Here is a 14,891-nt window from a genome sequence, read left to right on the forward strand (position 1 = left end):
TAATACTTTATATCACTCCTGTGATGTACTGTGTCGTGAATAAAGGGTGAGAGAGGCGCTGATGACACGGTGGATGTGTCCTTTCTGTGGTCTGTGATTGGATCATGGAGGACGGAGCGCATGCATGCGTCGCTCCCCCTCAGCGGTTATGTCTTTCCTAAAAGACGAGTGTGCTCGCAGCAGACGGGCCTGGATGGAACTGACATCTGCCCCCTCTCTAATTCCAGATTTATTATTCTGAGGTGGCGTACATGTGCATGGGCAATTTGTTCACGTCCACATTAAGCGCGGGCGCGTCAGGCCGTGTGTGTGTGTGTGTTTGCATGTGTACGTTGGTGTGAGAACCTGCCATAACCACATTAGGGTTGTCTGCTACACCTTAAACGTTAGATAAACGTTGTATTGGTGAAGGCAGTGGGAGGCTGAACGCCCTGCAGGGGGAGGGAGGGGGGGGGGGGGGGGAGTGCTAGATTTAGCAGGTCAGGCCGGCAGCCATATCTCACTGGCCTCTATTGGGTTTGGGACCAGATTAATAGGAATGGATATGGTGGTGGAGACCAGCCTTAGATCTCACTGTGTGTGTCTGCCCTCAGGCAGCTGAACATTAGGCCAGTCCTCTATCTGTTCTCTCGTGTGTGTGTGTGTGTGTGTGTGTGTGTGTGTGTGTGTGTGTGTGTGTATCTGTCCTCTGATCTGTGTGCCGGGGTGCTTGGCTGGAGTGATGCAGCATGCAGGCTGGGCCAGCTAATACAATCACTGCTAGGCCTCACTATCGCCACCATCAGATGGGGCATAAACCGATTAGACTGCACTTCAGGGCACACATAGATTTCTGTAATTACAGTCTGTAAAACTCCTCAAATTCAATTATTTATCTGATGTTTTTCTCTCTGTTCTGTGTCCCGCTGGCCGGAGGGAAGAGAGGAGAGGATGGGGGAGGCAAAGGGAGAAGGGAGGGAAAGGAGAGGAGGTGAAGGGAGAAGGGGGAAGGGAGAAAAAGGAGAGGAGGTGAAGGGAGAAGGGAGGGAAAGGAGAGGAGGTGAAGGGAGAAGGGAGGGAAAGGAGAGGAGGTGAGGGGAGAAGGGAGGGAAAGGAGAGGAGGTGAAGGGAGAAGGGAGGGAAAGGAGAGGAGGTGAAGGGAGAAGGGAGGGAAAGGAGAGGAGGTGAAGGGAGAAGGGAGGGAAAGGAGAGGAGGTGAAGGGAGAAGGGAGAGAAAGGAGAGGAGGTGAAGGGAGAAGGGAGGGAAAGGAGAGGAGGTGAAGGGAGAAGGGAGGGAAAGGAGAGGAGGTGAAGGGAGAAGGGAGGGAAAGGAGAGGAGGTGAAGGGAGAAGGGAGGGAAAGGAGAGGAGTGACCAGAAGAAGTGGAGAGCTCGGGACACAGATATGGTGTTTGTGTCTGAAGTTACGCTGCCCTGGCCCCAGTCTCTGATGACAGAGTCAACTGCAGTCAGACTTCTGGAGAGGAGAATTTACTGGTTCACTCCGAGGTGTATGGTAGTTCATAAAAATCTCTGGAAGTTTCCCTTCCTCTAGACCTGCCTGGCCAGCCCCTGACCTGCTTATCATGAGTTGTGTGTTTTCTAAAGGCATGGTTTGTTTTGTTTTTGTGCAGTTGGCGTGCATGTGCGCACAATATAAGTTTAAGATCTGTGGCTTTGGTCCGAAAACACACAAGTTCCAACGTATCCCTGTAGAGGTTTGGAGATCACCTACCTACTACTATCCTCTGTCTCTCCCTTTGTGTCTCTGCCACTCTGTGAACTGGTCTGGCTACAGAGAGGAAGGAAGGAGATGAGATGTGTGTGCGGTGGGGGGGGATGAAGAAAAGAAAATGCAGGAGAGATCAATCTGTGGCCTGTAAGCAGTAGCAAGCTCATCGTGGTAATTTAACACACTGCCAGAGAGTGTTCCTGGCCTCTCTGGCTCCACGCAGCGCCGAACCCAGAGACAAGCCGAGCGCCCCCTCACATCTAATGTGCTAACAAGCTCTCCTTCCCTCGTCTCCTGCCTGGCAATGTGCCTGCGCCCTGCGAGGAAGCGACAGAGGAGCGAGAGAGGAGCATGGTGACAATGAGGCACACGGCAGGTGGGGGAGAGAGAGGGAGATGGGGGAGGGAGGGAGGGGGGCGCAAGCACTTCTCCCCTCTGCCTTTTCATCAGCAGGGAAAATGAGTTTCTGGTAATACACAAAAGAGGCTATTCTCCTCCTCTCCTCCTTTACTTTCCTGTCCTCCTCCTTTCCTCCGCGACATTCTGTCTCTTCAGCTTCCGTCTCACTAAGTCTCTCTGCAGACGCGTTCTTCCCTTGAGAAGCCGTTAAGCACAAGGTTCATCAGCATAGCTCTTCCAGCAGGTTTACAGCAGGGCAGAGCCGTGGCAACGAGCAGTTTTCTCCTCGCCTCTCTCTTTCCCTCTAGTTCGCAAAGAGCGAGGGGATTAGTTGTCGTGGCGACAGGATGGCATTAGTGGCATGTGGCGTTGGTCGGTGAGGGGACACACGCAGAGCGAGGGAGGGAGCCGTAGAGGGACAGAAGTAGTGGAGGAGAAAAGGATGCTATTAACTATCCCAGCAGTGTGGCTTTCCCTGCTGCTGCTATCAACTCTCAGGTCAAGTACCCTACCCCTGGGCTGTGGTCTATAGTGTATACTGCCTTTGTATGCCCCTGGGCTGTGGTCTATAGTGTAGACTGCCTTTATATGCCCCTGGGCTGGGGTCTATAGTGTAGACTGCCTTTATATGCCCCTGGGCTGGGGTCTATAGTGTAGACTGCCTCTAAATGTCCCTGGGCTGTGGTCTATAGTGTACACTGCCTTTATATGCCCCTGGGCCGGAGGCTAAAGTGTAGACTGCCTTTATATGCCCCTGGGCTGTGGTCTATAGTGTATACTGCCTTTATATGCCCCTGGGCTGGGGTCTAAAGTGTAGACTGCCTTTATATGCCCCTGGGCTGTGGTCTATAGTGTAGACTTTTTGAAGGGTCCAAGCTCTGAGTTTAGTTCATAGTAGGAAACGGGTTCAACCTGAACTTCATCAACATCTTAATGTTAAATTGAGATTCTGACTTAAGCACCTTTCTGCATGGCGTTTGTTATGTAGAACCTGGGAGGTTTTCTCTCCGGAACAAGGTTCGGTATGTGTAGACAACAAGGTCATGACAGTCTATGTTTAATAAAGCTCTTTGTAGCCAGGAAGTGGGGAACAGAATCAAGTGTAGGTAGACTGACTCACGGTCTGATGGAGGGGTCGTTCTGAGAGGAACGACCAAACCTGAACTAGATTAGTGTCGTGGTGGGTTAGGTGTGAACCCTGTTCAGTGCCATGTGTGTCAGTCAGACCTGATGTCAGTGTGACACGTTTCCTGTTCCTGTTGAGCGCTAAGTGCCCCCCTCCATGAGGCAGGAGGTCTGGAGGTGTGACGATCAGAACCCTGGGAAGGCATATCAGTCATTACTAACTCTCGCACACACACACACTTCATGAAAACCCCCAATGCATACAGATATTATTCAGCTTGCTGTCTCCCTTTCTCCCTCCTTCTCTGTCTCTCACTCAATCATTCACTGTCTCAAACACACACACACACACACACGTACATGTCTTAAGGCCTTGAGCCCAACAGAGCAGGAAGTGAAGTGATGGGAAACAGGAAAAGGCAATCGGCAGGTTTTGTTCCCCCTCTGAGCAGTTCCTAACACACACTTTCACACACACACACACACACACATTCACTAAACACACATTCACATACTGTGTCTAACACACACACACACACACACACACCCTGTGTGTGAGAGACACTGCTAGAACACTGTTAGTGTTGTTCTTCTGTCAGTTCACCCCAGGTGTCTCATCACCCGCACACACACTCCTCCTGTGATGCTCTTGAAATAACCTCTCCCCTCTCTCACCCACAGCACGGCGCTTGCCTTGTGCCCCTGCCCTCCCCTGCTCTCTGCACCCCTCCTCACCCTGCCCTCCCCTGCTCTCTGCACCCCTCCTCACCCTGCCCTCCCCTGCCCTCCCCTGCTCTCTCTGCACCCTGCCCTCCCCTGCTCTCTCTGCACCCCTCCTCACCCTGCCCTCCCCTGCTCTCTCTACACCCCTCCTCACCCTGCCCTCCCCTGCTCTCTCTCTGCACCCCTCTTCACCCTGCCCTCCCCTGCTCTCTGCACCCCTCCTCACCCTGCCCTCCCCTGCTCTCTCTGCACCCCTCTTCACCCTGCCCTCCCCTGCTCTCTCTACACCCCTCCTCACCCTGCCCTCCCCTGCCCTCCCCTGCTCTCTCTGCACCCTGCCCTCCCCTGCTCTCTCTGCACCCCTCCTCACCCTGCCCTCCCCTGCTCTCTCTACACCCCTCCTCACCCTGCCCTCCCCTGCTCTCTCTCTGCACCCCTCCTCACCCTGCCCTCCCCTGCTCTCTCTCTGCACCCCTCCTCACCCTGCCCTCCCCTGCTCTCTCTGCACCCCTCCTCACCCTGCCCTCCCCTGCTCTCTCTACACCCCTCCTCACCCTGCCCTCCCCTGCTCTCTCTCTGCACCCCTCCTCACCCTGCCCTCTCTCTGCTCTCTGCACCCCTCCTCACCCTGCCCTCCCCTGCTCTCTCTGCACCCCTCCTCACCCTGCCCTCCCCTGCTCTCTCTGCACCCCTCCTCACCCTGCCCTCCCCTGCTCTCTGCACCCCTGCCCTCCCCTGCTCTCTCTGCACCCCTCCTCACCCTGCCCTCCCCTGCTCTCTCTGCACCCCTCTTCACCCTGCCCTCCCCTGCTCTCTCTGCACCCTGCCCTCCCCTGCTCTCTCTGCACCCCTCCTCACCCTGCCCTCCCCTGCTCTCTCTCTGCACCCCTCCTCACCCTGCCCTCCCCTGCTCTCTCTGCACCCCTCCTCACCCTGCACCCCTCCTCACCCTGCCCTCCCCTGCTCTCTCTGCACCCCTCCTCACCCTGCCCTCCCCTGCTCTCTCTGCACCCCTCCTCACCCTGCACCCCTCCTCACCCTGCCCTCCCCTGCTCTCTCTGCACCCCTCCTCACCCTGCCCTCCCCTGCCCTCCCCTGCTCTCTCTGCACCCCTCCTCACCCTGCCCTCCCCTGCTCTCTCTGCACCCCTCCTCACCCTGCCCTCCCCTGCCCTCCCCTGCTCTCTCTGCACCCCTCCTCACCCTGCCCTCCCCTCCTCGCCCCTACGCCCCAACTATCTCTTTCTTTTCTCTTTTCTTTTGTATCTCACAACTTCCTTTCTTTTTCACCTGCCGCCCTCCTAACGTATACTCTCTCTCCCCCTCTCTCTCTCTCCCTCTCTCTCTCTATGTCTCTCTCTCACCCCTTTCAACCCTTCTCTTTTGTCCTTCTCTATACCTTTCACCCACATTCCCGCTTTTAGTTTTCTCTCTCATTGTCTCTCTCCCCCCCGTCTCTCCCACTAGAGGAACCTCACCCCCCCCCCCCCATCCTCTCCTCTCTCCTCTCCATGTCAGTTCATATTCTACGTCTTAGTTAATCCAATCGTCTCCATTAACAGAATCTCATCATTCTAAACCCATAATATGCTGCAGCCTAATGCAATACAGGCCATTTACCCAATCCCATCATTTTCTCTAAAGTGGATCACCAGGACAGTAAAGGCCATCGCCGGCCCATGTCAGCCTCTACCTCCACTGTGATAGGTGGATAATACAGTTGTGACATTATGGGATGTCTGCCCTTACCTAGGAGCCTGTAATGCTCCCTGATGGTTGCCATTAGGAACGGAGAGAGACTTTCTGATGGAGAGTTATGGAGTTCATTAAAGAAGTGTTATCAAGGTAGAGGAAGAGGCAGGTCTGCAACCAAACAGTTGTTAGTTTGAATCCCTGCTAAACAGAGGCTGAAATGTGGTAAATGGACTGCGTAGAGGTTTAGGTTAGACAGTTACTGTTGGAACAGGGCCGCTGCCAGACAGTTGGAGTGGATTTGGTTCAAATCCGTGGTTCAGTCAGAACGTTATCTCTGCTAGCAGTGTTGTTTTTCCCTTGACCTCTGAACCCAGCTACGAGGAGAGAGCGCGGTATCTAGAGACTATCGTCCAGCACCACCTGGAGCCAACCACGTTTGAGGATTACGCTGCCCGAGTCTTCAGTCCCGCCCCCTGCCACCACCTCTCCTCCGACTCAGGTAAACCACGCCTCCCTCCCAGCCTTAGACCAATCACGGTTGACCTCTCATCTTCCATCTGCAGACTCACCCAATCAGGCGGGGCCTCACCTGTAAGTTCACCAATAGGGACACAGCTTACCGGAAGCTGTAGTTCTAAGAGAGGATGGTAAAATGAGATCCTGTCCGTAGATCCTTTATTTCCTAGCACTCCACCTGTCTAACTCTGAAGAGGTTAAAGTCATAATCCGCAGTTTTGCGTAACTGACCATCTCTCTGGGGTTGGGGGCCTGGGAACAACAACAGCACTCCTTCTGGAAGCTGTGTTTGTAAGCAGAGCTGGAGCACCCTGCTCCTTTTTCAACTGCAGATCATGACTTCATAGGAGCGCTTAGTAGATTCAGCCAGTAACCGAGAAACGTAGAGACATAGAGACAGATTGATCCTTTGTAACACGGTGTGTACTCTATCTCTATAAGCTGTCATCCCACTGACTCGCTCCGTGTTGTTTCTATCAGAGTGTGGATGTTTAGCTACAGACACATCACAGCCTGTTTGTCTAGCTACACACAATTAGAGTTAGGGGTTTGCCTAGCGACAGGCACAGTTATAGAAGTGTCTAGCTACAGACACAATTAGAGTTAGGGGTTTGCCTAGCGACAGGCACAGTTATAGAAGTGTCTAGCTACAGACACAATTAGAGTTAGGGGTTTGCCTAGCGACAGGCACAGTTATAGAAGTGTCTAGCTACAGACACAGTTATAGAAGTGTCTAGCTACAGACACAGTTATAGAAGTGTCTAGCTACAGACACAGTTATAGAAGTGTCTAGCTACAGACACAGTTATAGAAGTGTCTAGCTACAGACACAATTAGAGTTAGGGGTTTGCCTAGCGACAGACACAGTTATAGAAGTGTCTAGCTACAGACACAATGATCACCTTGTCTGTGTGTCTAGCGACACACCATTACAGACCTCTCTGTCTAGCTACATACAAAGTTATAGACCTGATCTACGGGCTACCTTTGAACCCTGTCTGTGTAGGTGTAGACAAACAGTACAGACCTGTCTGCCAATCCAGCACCCATGTATGGCACAGACACAAGCTGGTTATGGTGGGGTCACAACGTTCATCTCTCACTGGGAAGTCGACTATATTTTAAACTGAGCTGTCCAAAACATGTTTTTCACCAGTGTAATTCCTATCAGGCCATGGTGACCCTGCCATAACAAACAAACCTGTGCCCTCTTGTGTTGCTTTTTTTACGAACATGCAAACCTGCTGCTCTGGGACTGAAACACGACCCAGCCTCGTGGGTGTGGGGCATGGAGACCTGGTGTATTTTCCCAGCTCATACTGCATATTGTGGAAGAGTCAGTGGTGATGAGGTGGTTGGTCGTTCTTCAGCCCCAAAGCCAGACCTTCTCTGGTGAAAACCCCTGTTTCTGTCTCGGCTAACAGCAGCCATACTCTGCCTCCCTTTAACCGCCAAGATCATAACACTCTTATTTGTTTCTTTTCTCTTTTGTTTTTTTTGTTTGTTTTCATTTGATTTCCCCATTAAATGTTTTTGTTTTTTGTTATTTTGTCCCTCTCCTTTCTGTTCCCTTGTAGATCCTAATGTTTCACTTGTGTATATATAAAGGTAAGACCACCTGGAGATCAGCTGACCCTGATGCTTCTCTCATTGGCTAACCGTACAACCTTCCCTCTGATTGGTCTCTCCGCCTCCTTCCCTTCTTCTCTCCATCCTCCGGTTCTTACAGTGTGTAACGTGGATGCCAGTTTGCATGTGTCTGTAACAGGCCAGTCAGGCTTCAATGTCGTCTCTGTTTCTCTGTTGTCTTGGTGACCACTGTTATTAACCCTCTGTATTCAATAACCACTAACTCCTAATTTCTCCCCTTGTTCTCTGGCAAGATCGTGCGCTAAGACAGGTCACAAAACACACACACACACACCCACACACTGTCTGGATGCACTGCAGACATGGTTAGTTTGGACTGTTGTATTTTAGTGAAGTTTTTGCTTGTTTCCTTGCCTCCATTCTAGAGTCTAGAACTGAAAGATGAATGTTAGTAATAATAGCGTAATGGTTTATAAGTCACTAATGGCACAGGGGTGGGGGGGTTGAGATAGAGTGTGTGTGTACACGTGTGTGTGTGTGTACACGTGAGTGTGTGTGTGAGTGAGTGTGTTGACTCAGTGTTCAGGTCCTGCTCTGGCTGTCTTTGTGCTGTGTGTGCTATCGATTCCCTCTCAGCCTCCTCACTGCTCCTCACTGCTCACACCTTTTATCTTTGATCTCTTCCCCTTTTTCTCTTATTGTCTACGTCTTCTTTATATTTTCTGCTGGTGTTCTAACTCCTGGCTTGCTCTCCAATACACTCCACCTCTCTCCCTCTCTCTCCTTCCATGTGGTTTTCCATCCTTATTCCCTGATCTTTCCTCTCCTCTCTCTCCTCTCTTCTTTGTGACTCCTCATCACCCTCTCAAGAGAGCAATGGTTTGCTTTACCTTCTGGTTCCCAAAGTCCCTGTAGACAGCCTTGGACAGACCAAGGGCAAGGGCAAGGGGCTGAAACGGAAGGTGTTTCATGCTAGCTGTGAATGGTATGAAGAACCAGGAAGCTTTTTCTTACATCTGCCTCTCCCCAGTTCCCTCTAATTAGTTTCAGTTATAGAGGTATATAGGTGTGTGTAGTAACACAGTATATAATGTATATACTGTTTGGTCATACCAGTATAGTTATGACAGCATGAATCCAGTGCAATGTTATGAGAGCATGTCTCCAGTGGAACATTATGACATCATGACTCCAGTGTATCCGTATGGCAACATAACTTCAGTGTAAGCTTATGACATCATGACTTCAGCGTAACCTTATGATGTCATGACTTCAGTGTAACCTTATGACGTCATGACTTCAGTGTGTCCTGATGTCATCATGACTTCAGTGTAATCTTCTGATAACATTCCTCCAGTGTACACTTACGACAGCATGACTGCAATGTAACCTTATGACATCAATGACTACAGTGGAACATTATGACTGATGATGCTTGTTTGGTGACCATGTAGTTAGAATGGCTCCGTTTCTATGCTGCAGTGTAGTCTAGTTGCATGCTGTACCCCTCCCAGCCCTCTACAACAGAGCTGACCTCAGAGAGCTCGTAGACATGCTAGGCATGGTAGAATGCTGACCTAGAGTCTGACCTGCACATCCAGGTAGGTAGGATGAGCAGGTGTGTTAGAGCTCAACTGGGCCTTTCTCTCTGCCATTCTGCCTGTCTGTCTGTCTGTCTGTCTGTCTGTGACTTGTTAGTCTGTCTGTCTCTGTCTGCCTGCCTACCTGTGTCTGTCTGTCTGTCTGTCTGTCTGTGTGTGTGTGTGTCTTTAAGAGACAGGCTATGCTTTTTTATATATCCTTTCTCTGTCTCCCTCTCTCCTTGTCTTTCTTCCCTTGTTCCCAGGCTCATGCCAAGAGAGTCAGTGGGGAGAAAGTCCAGCAGTGCTGCTCGACGGGACCGACTCAGCCTCGCCAATGTCCCCTCGTACTAGCAAGAGCCGCATGTCAATGAAGCTACGACGCTCTTCTGGATCAGCCAATAAGACCTGAGTTTCCCTCCAAATCAGCCAATAAGACCTGACTTCCTCCCCAACTTGGCCCAATGAGAACAGATTTCCCCGTTGGATCAGCCAACATGACCTGACGTTAGCATGCTGCCATGCCTTGGGCCACGCCCAGCATTCACCTGGGCTGCTACACCTGTCTGGCTCAACCGGTCTGTGCTGTTACACCTTCCTGGACCCGCCTTACCTGTCGAGGTAACACTCAATAAGACAAGAACTGTCACTACCTGGACCATCAAAACCAGCCTCCTTCAAACTATAACAAAGAAAATACAGAGACTTGTTTGTCTTTTAAGGTTACATTATAGGCATTGAGAGAGTGTACTATAGTTTATGTATAGTGTGAGTTTCTGTCCAATGAGTCATGTGCCATGACAGAAATCACAGATTTGAGGATGGAGATGGTTCATTTTCCTAGTTGTTAGGTGGATGCTAATTGGTCAAAGTTTTTTTTTTTGCTATGAAAGGCTGGTCATTGATTGGTCTAAGTAAAGCACTTACGGTTACTTCAGATGTTGTTGTTTGTTTATTTCACGGTGAACGTGAAGCTGGTCCACTCTTGAGTATAATATTCACTACTGTTTATTTAGGGGTCATGTTTTGTTTATCTTTTTTTATCAAGATTGTAAAATTGGTTTTCACCTGATAAAGAATGTTACTGATTATTTTGTTTTGTTCATATATGATGTTTATTTGACTCACCCCTATCTATGACACACTTGTGATGAATATATATGTGAGAATATATACATATTTAATGTGTATAGAGTATGGACTGTATGTGGTCTATCTATGTATATATTTGAAAATAGCTGCCAAAAAGATGACATATATTAACCTCAAACTTCATGGAGACCAATTGTTGGACACGTGACAGCCCAGGGGTCCTGCTTGGCCCCTGTGGGAGAGATGCAGGCTGATGTTCAGCTTCCCTTCATCACTCATAGTGGTTGAGGTCGAGCTGTACTGTATGCACCTAGCGTCAGCATCACCTCAACATCAGTCTCTCTGGTCTGCAGCCTGATGTGCTGCAGCACAGCTTTCCTGCAGAATGCCAGGACTGCAGGTCGGGCCGTAGAGCGAGAGAGCGGAGGCCTGTCAAGACAAAAGTTGGAAGTGGGACTGTGTTCTATTAGCTGTAGTTCTATGGGAGGGTCCTCCAGCATGTCTCTGACAGCAGTGGTCAGTCCAGTTGCCAAGGCTGTGTACATCCACACACACACACACACCCAAACACCAGTACACACACACTCTTTTCTTTTTCTTTTTTTCCTCATGCTTTTGAACGATGCTTCGTCCTGGTCTGTTAGGACTGTGCTGTGTGTTGTTGGATCGTTTTTATTTTATTCTGAAGATAATTGCTTTTAGTTGTGGGTCCTGCAGGGAGAAAGGGACTGTTCGGTTTATAACATATTTTTAAACAACTGCTGCCATCGTGTGAGGTGTAACCATGTTGTTGTTGTTATGATTATCATTGTGTTTTTGTTTTGAATATTTGAGGTCATTTACAATTTGAATGATTTCTTAAATTATTATTTTCCGATGATCAGAGGATACGGTTGGAATAAGATAATCAAAACGCTCAACCAGAGCTGGACACAGGAGGCGTCATATCCTGCAGCCTTACGTGATTTTGTTGCACTCTCAAACTCAGATCTGCACTCCAGACAGTCATGTGTGTGTGTGTGTGTATACCACAGTAGAACACATTTTCACCTGCTGTCCTGCTATGTGACTACTGACCAAATACTGCATGACACCAGTACTAACTGCATGTGTTGATATGACAGCTACGCAAGCGCACTCACACACTCTCACACACACACACCCACACATACATGAGATGACATGCAATTGACTCTAGTATTATTGTCAAACTTAGTAGTATCTATACATTTGTAAAGGCTGTTGCAGACGAGTGGATGTGCAGTGGAGTTTGACAATAAAAGTATTCCTGCCACAACTCCCCCAGTGCTGCATGTGTCATTAATGTTGTTAGATGGTGGTCATTCGGATGGGTCATACACATATACTAAACTTTTTTACATTTTAAACATTTATTGACAGTTATAGAATAAATTCATAGTTCAGCTCACAACATTAAAAAAACAAAAGTGGGCTTAACTGTAAGACCATTATGAAAGCATTTTTTACCACAAAAGAAAAAAAAACGATTTTATATACTAACAATAAGCTTGATTTTCTGTATGAAAATACGTCTTGGGAGCCTTGCTTACATAGGAATGCCACATCAAACAAACACACTTTCCATAGGAACTACATTAGATAAATGTTCAGAATATTCAGAATCCCTCTTTTTATTACACACTTATGACATAACTCTGGACTATTTCAGCAAGGTTTAATTGTACCCTCTTCACTGCAGCAGACAGTGTTAGTGTGTTCAGCTTCGATAATTGCAAATTAATGTGATGACGTTTTAACCTTGTTACACAAATCATAAAATACCAACTTTAATGTAATACATTACAAAAGAAAAACATATTATTGTACTCTAGCAACCGGGTCGAACCGCCATTTGTAGCAGCATCACTTGCCGCGTCTCGGTTGGGTGCGACTTGTTGATGTGGCGAGTGAGCCCGGGCGAGCTGTAGAAGGTGGACGGACAGTGCTTGCAAGTATAGATCTGCTGGTCCCCCGGTGTCAGCTCTGGTCTTACCAAAACCCCGGGCCCCGCGTTCTTCCCTGTCGGCCCCACAAGGAGCTCGTCTCTCATTGCATGCCAGAGTCTGTGCTTGTCTCGGATCTCGGCGGAGGGGAAGTGCGCTCCGCACAAGTGACACGGGAAAGTGATCTGTCCGTTCTCTAACTGAGTGTACGGAGAAGCTTTGATTGTCTCGTGTGCTGCAAGGTGTTTCCTGAGATAAGCCTGTCTACGGAACTTTTTGCCACAGTAACGGCAGTCGTACATCTCCTCAGCTCCGGGTGGTTCTAGAAACGGAGACGCAGTCACCTCAGGCGACTCGGGACAGAGCAGAAGGTTAGGGCTGTCCGTCGACCTGTTGCGCAGGTCGATACATTTTTCCGGGATGGTCCTATAGCGATGATCATACGGTGGTGGATCCGGTGACCTCCCGCGCAGCAGCTGCTCCTGACTGAGGGAGCTGTCCAGCGCGCGCTTACACTGGGAGCTCTCCATTGTGCTTTGGTGCTGATTGTTCACCCTCAGCTCGCTCGCGTTCTCCTTCCCCTCTACCGACTGTCGATCGTGGGTTCGTGTCTCCAATTGCATCTTTTTCGTCGCCTCTTCGTTGTTTGTCGGGCGAGGCTTGTGCCACCTGCGATGGGAGGCCAGGTTAGCAGGACAGCTGAAAACTTTGTCACATTCGGGACAGCGATACTCCACGCGCACGATTCTAGAGCACTTGTGTTGTGCGAGGGAGAACGGGTCCGGGTACTCCTCCTTACAAAGCTGACAGATGAATTCACCTAACGGTTTCTTATTACCGGAGGATGATCCCGGTGGTTTTAACTCTGGACTCTCCTTCTTGATCCTAAGACCCAGTACCGGCGAGGTAGTGACCTCGTCCTCGTAACTGAGCTTACGAATTACCTTGGGCTTCTTAGCCACCGACTTGGCCTTGCGCTCCGGCTCTACGTATGTGCGTTTCATGGTGTGGTGGACGGTAGGATAAAGGTGCAATGTAGGGTCATACTTCATATCCGCGTGTCCAAACGAAGCATGGTTCATCAGTAATCTTTCAATGGAGGACACTGGGGTGGGCATTGGGAACGGTTCTGTTGCAGTCGCTGTGGTCAGACACCGGTCAAAGAATGATTTCTCCAACTCTGTGCCTACTGGTTTTATCGGGCTGTAAGAGAGGTCCGCCCGGCCCGGAGAGCTGTCGTGCTCCAGGTCAGTGAAGGCGTATTTACCAAAGTCCATGTTGACCTCCATCCGTTCTGCGCCCTCAGGTAGCTGCGCCTGGTCCGCTTCAGCCGGAACGCAGGTCCACGGCTCACTGGCGTCTACAGGAACCGGGAGGTTCGGAAACTCAACCGGCACACTGGTTGACCCCTCCAATGTTTGCAAAGGGAAATCCGCACAGGGCTGCTCATCGTTGACTGTGCGTGCTCGGTAGGACGACGAAGAGGTGCGTTTGTTACTCCTTTTAACTAAGAATCCTCTGGGCATGTTGACGCCGGACAGATCCTCAAGTCCACTTTGAAGTGTAGGCGGAAGGCGCACGGTCCCCGGTGATGAGAAGCAGGGGGCTGAGAGGATACTGATACTTGGGTGCGCGTGGTTGGTTTTTTATCTTTGGGGTCGCCTCTTGTGTTTTTTGTTTTTTTCTCGTGAAGTCAGTTTGTGTCAAACCCTGTCCAATCAGCACGGACAACAGGGAGGTGGGGCAAGCCTTAAGTATCCAGTTACAGTGTCACAGCTAATAAGGATTATGCATTTCAGACACTTGACATCTTATCATGGCATGATTTCCCCAAATGCGCATTAAAGCACCATTAGACTAATCTACGTCTATAACATATTTATGTTAGATCCTAATGATAACCTACGCCAGTGCATGCCAACACCATCAAGGGCACGTACCTGATGAGTTCATTGTAATCTAGATGTTTTGTTTAATTTTATTAAAGTGAAATGTCACCTTCTGTGTGATTACACTTCTTTGATAAGCAACAGTCGATCTGAGTAACAGCCTCAATTTGGGGGAATGGCAAGACCTATTTGATTTTCAGAGGTATAGGCTAAATTAATATTTTAATCTGATAATGTATCTATAATCCGTAATTATACTACATGTATCTTTATTGGTGAGAGGTTAATCTTAGATCACCGATAGGTCACGTCTTGATCTTAGGCTATATTTGAGGAATTCTTAATTATAAAACCATCCTTATTATAAAAACACATTCTTCACTCAAGTAGAAGTACAGATACTCATATTTAAAAAGACTGGTAAAAGTCCTGACCACACTTTTTCACTCAAGTTAAAGAAGTATGGGTTCTAAAAAGTGGTCATTACTCCAACCTGTTCTAGTGGCACGCTTGGGCTGTGTTTGAATACATAGTGTATTGTTTTAAGTCATTTGTCATAATGATAGTTAATTGGCGAATATGCGCATTTACTTTAAGTAGACTGATGCC

At 49.1% G+C, this 14,891-nt stretch overlaps 2 protein-coding genes across 3 annotated transcripts in view; one reads left to right on the plus strand and one right to left on the minus strand.

The window, feature by feature from the left end:
- Nucleotides 1-11,726, plus strand: part of ralgapa1 (Ral GTPase activating protein catalytic subunit alpha 1) — a 49,153-nt gene extending 37,427 nt beyond the window's left edge. For both annotated transcript variants that reach the window (XM_084679491.1, XM_084679500.1), the window contains 2 exons: nucleotides 6,026-6,150; nucleotides 9,604-11,726. In XM_084679491.1, coding sequence (XP_084535617.1) covers nucleotides 6,026-6,150; nucleotides 9,604-9,749 — 271 coding nt within the window. In that variant the 3' untranslated portion in view covers nucleotides 9,750-11,726. The remainder of the gene's footprint in view (nucleotides 1-6,025; nucleotides 6,151-9,603) is intronic.
- A 552-nt stretch (nucleotides 11,727-12,278) lies between these two features.
- Nucleotides 12,279-13,960, minus strand: insm2 (insulinoma-associated 2). Its single transcript, XM_084683369.1, has one exon. It carries the CDS (start codon nucleotides 13,917-13,919, stop codon nucleotides 12,279-12,281), a length of 1,641 nt encoding a protein of 546 aa, XP_084539495.1. The 5' UTR covers nucleotides 13,920-13,960.
- Between the last annotated feature and the right edge of the window lie 931 nt (nucleotides 13,961-14,891).

This window comes from Hypomesus nipponensis, chromosome 3 (genome assembly GCF_054491055.1).
Source record: "Hypomesus nipponensis isolate SF chromosome 3, ASM5449105v1, whole genome shotgun sequence".
Lineage (NCBI taxonomy): Eukaryota > Metazoa > Chordata > Actinopteri > Osmeriformes > Osmeridae > Hypomesus > Hypomesus nipponensis.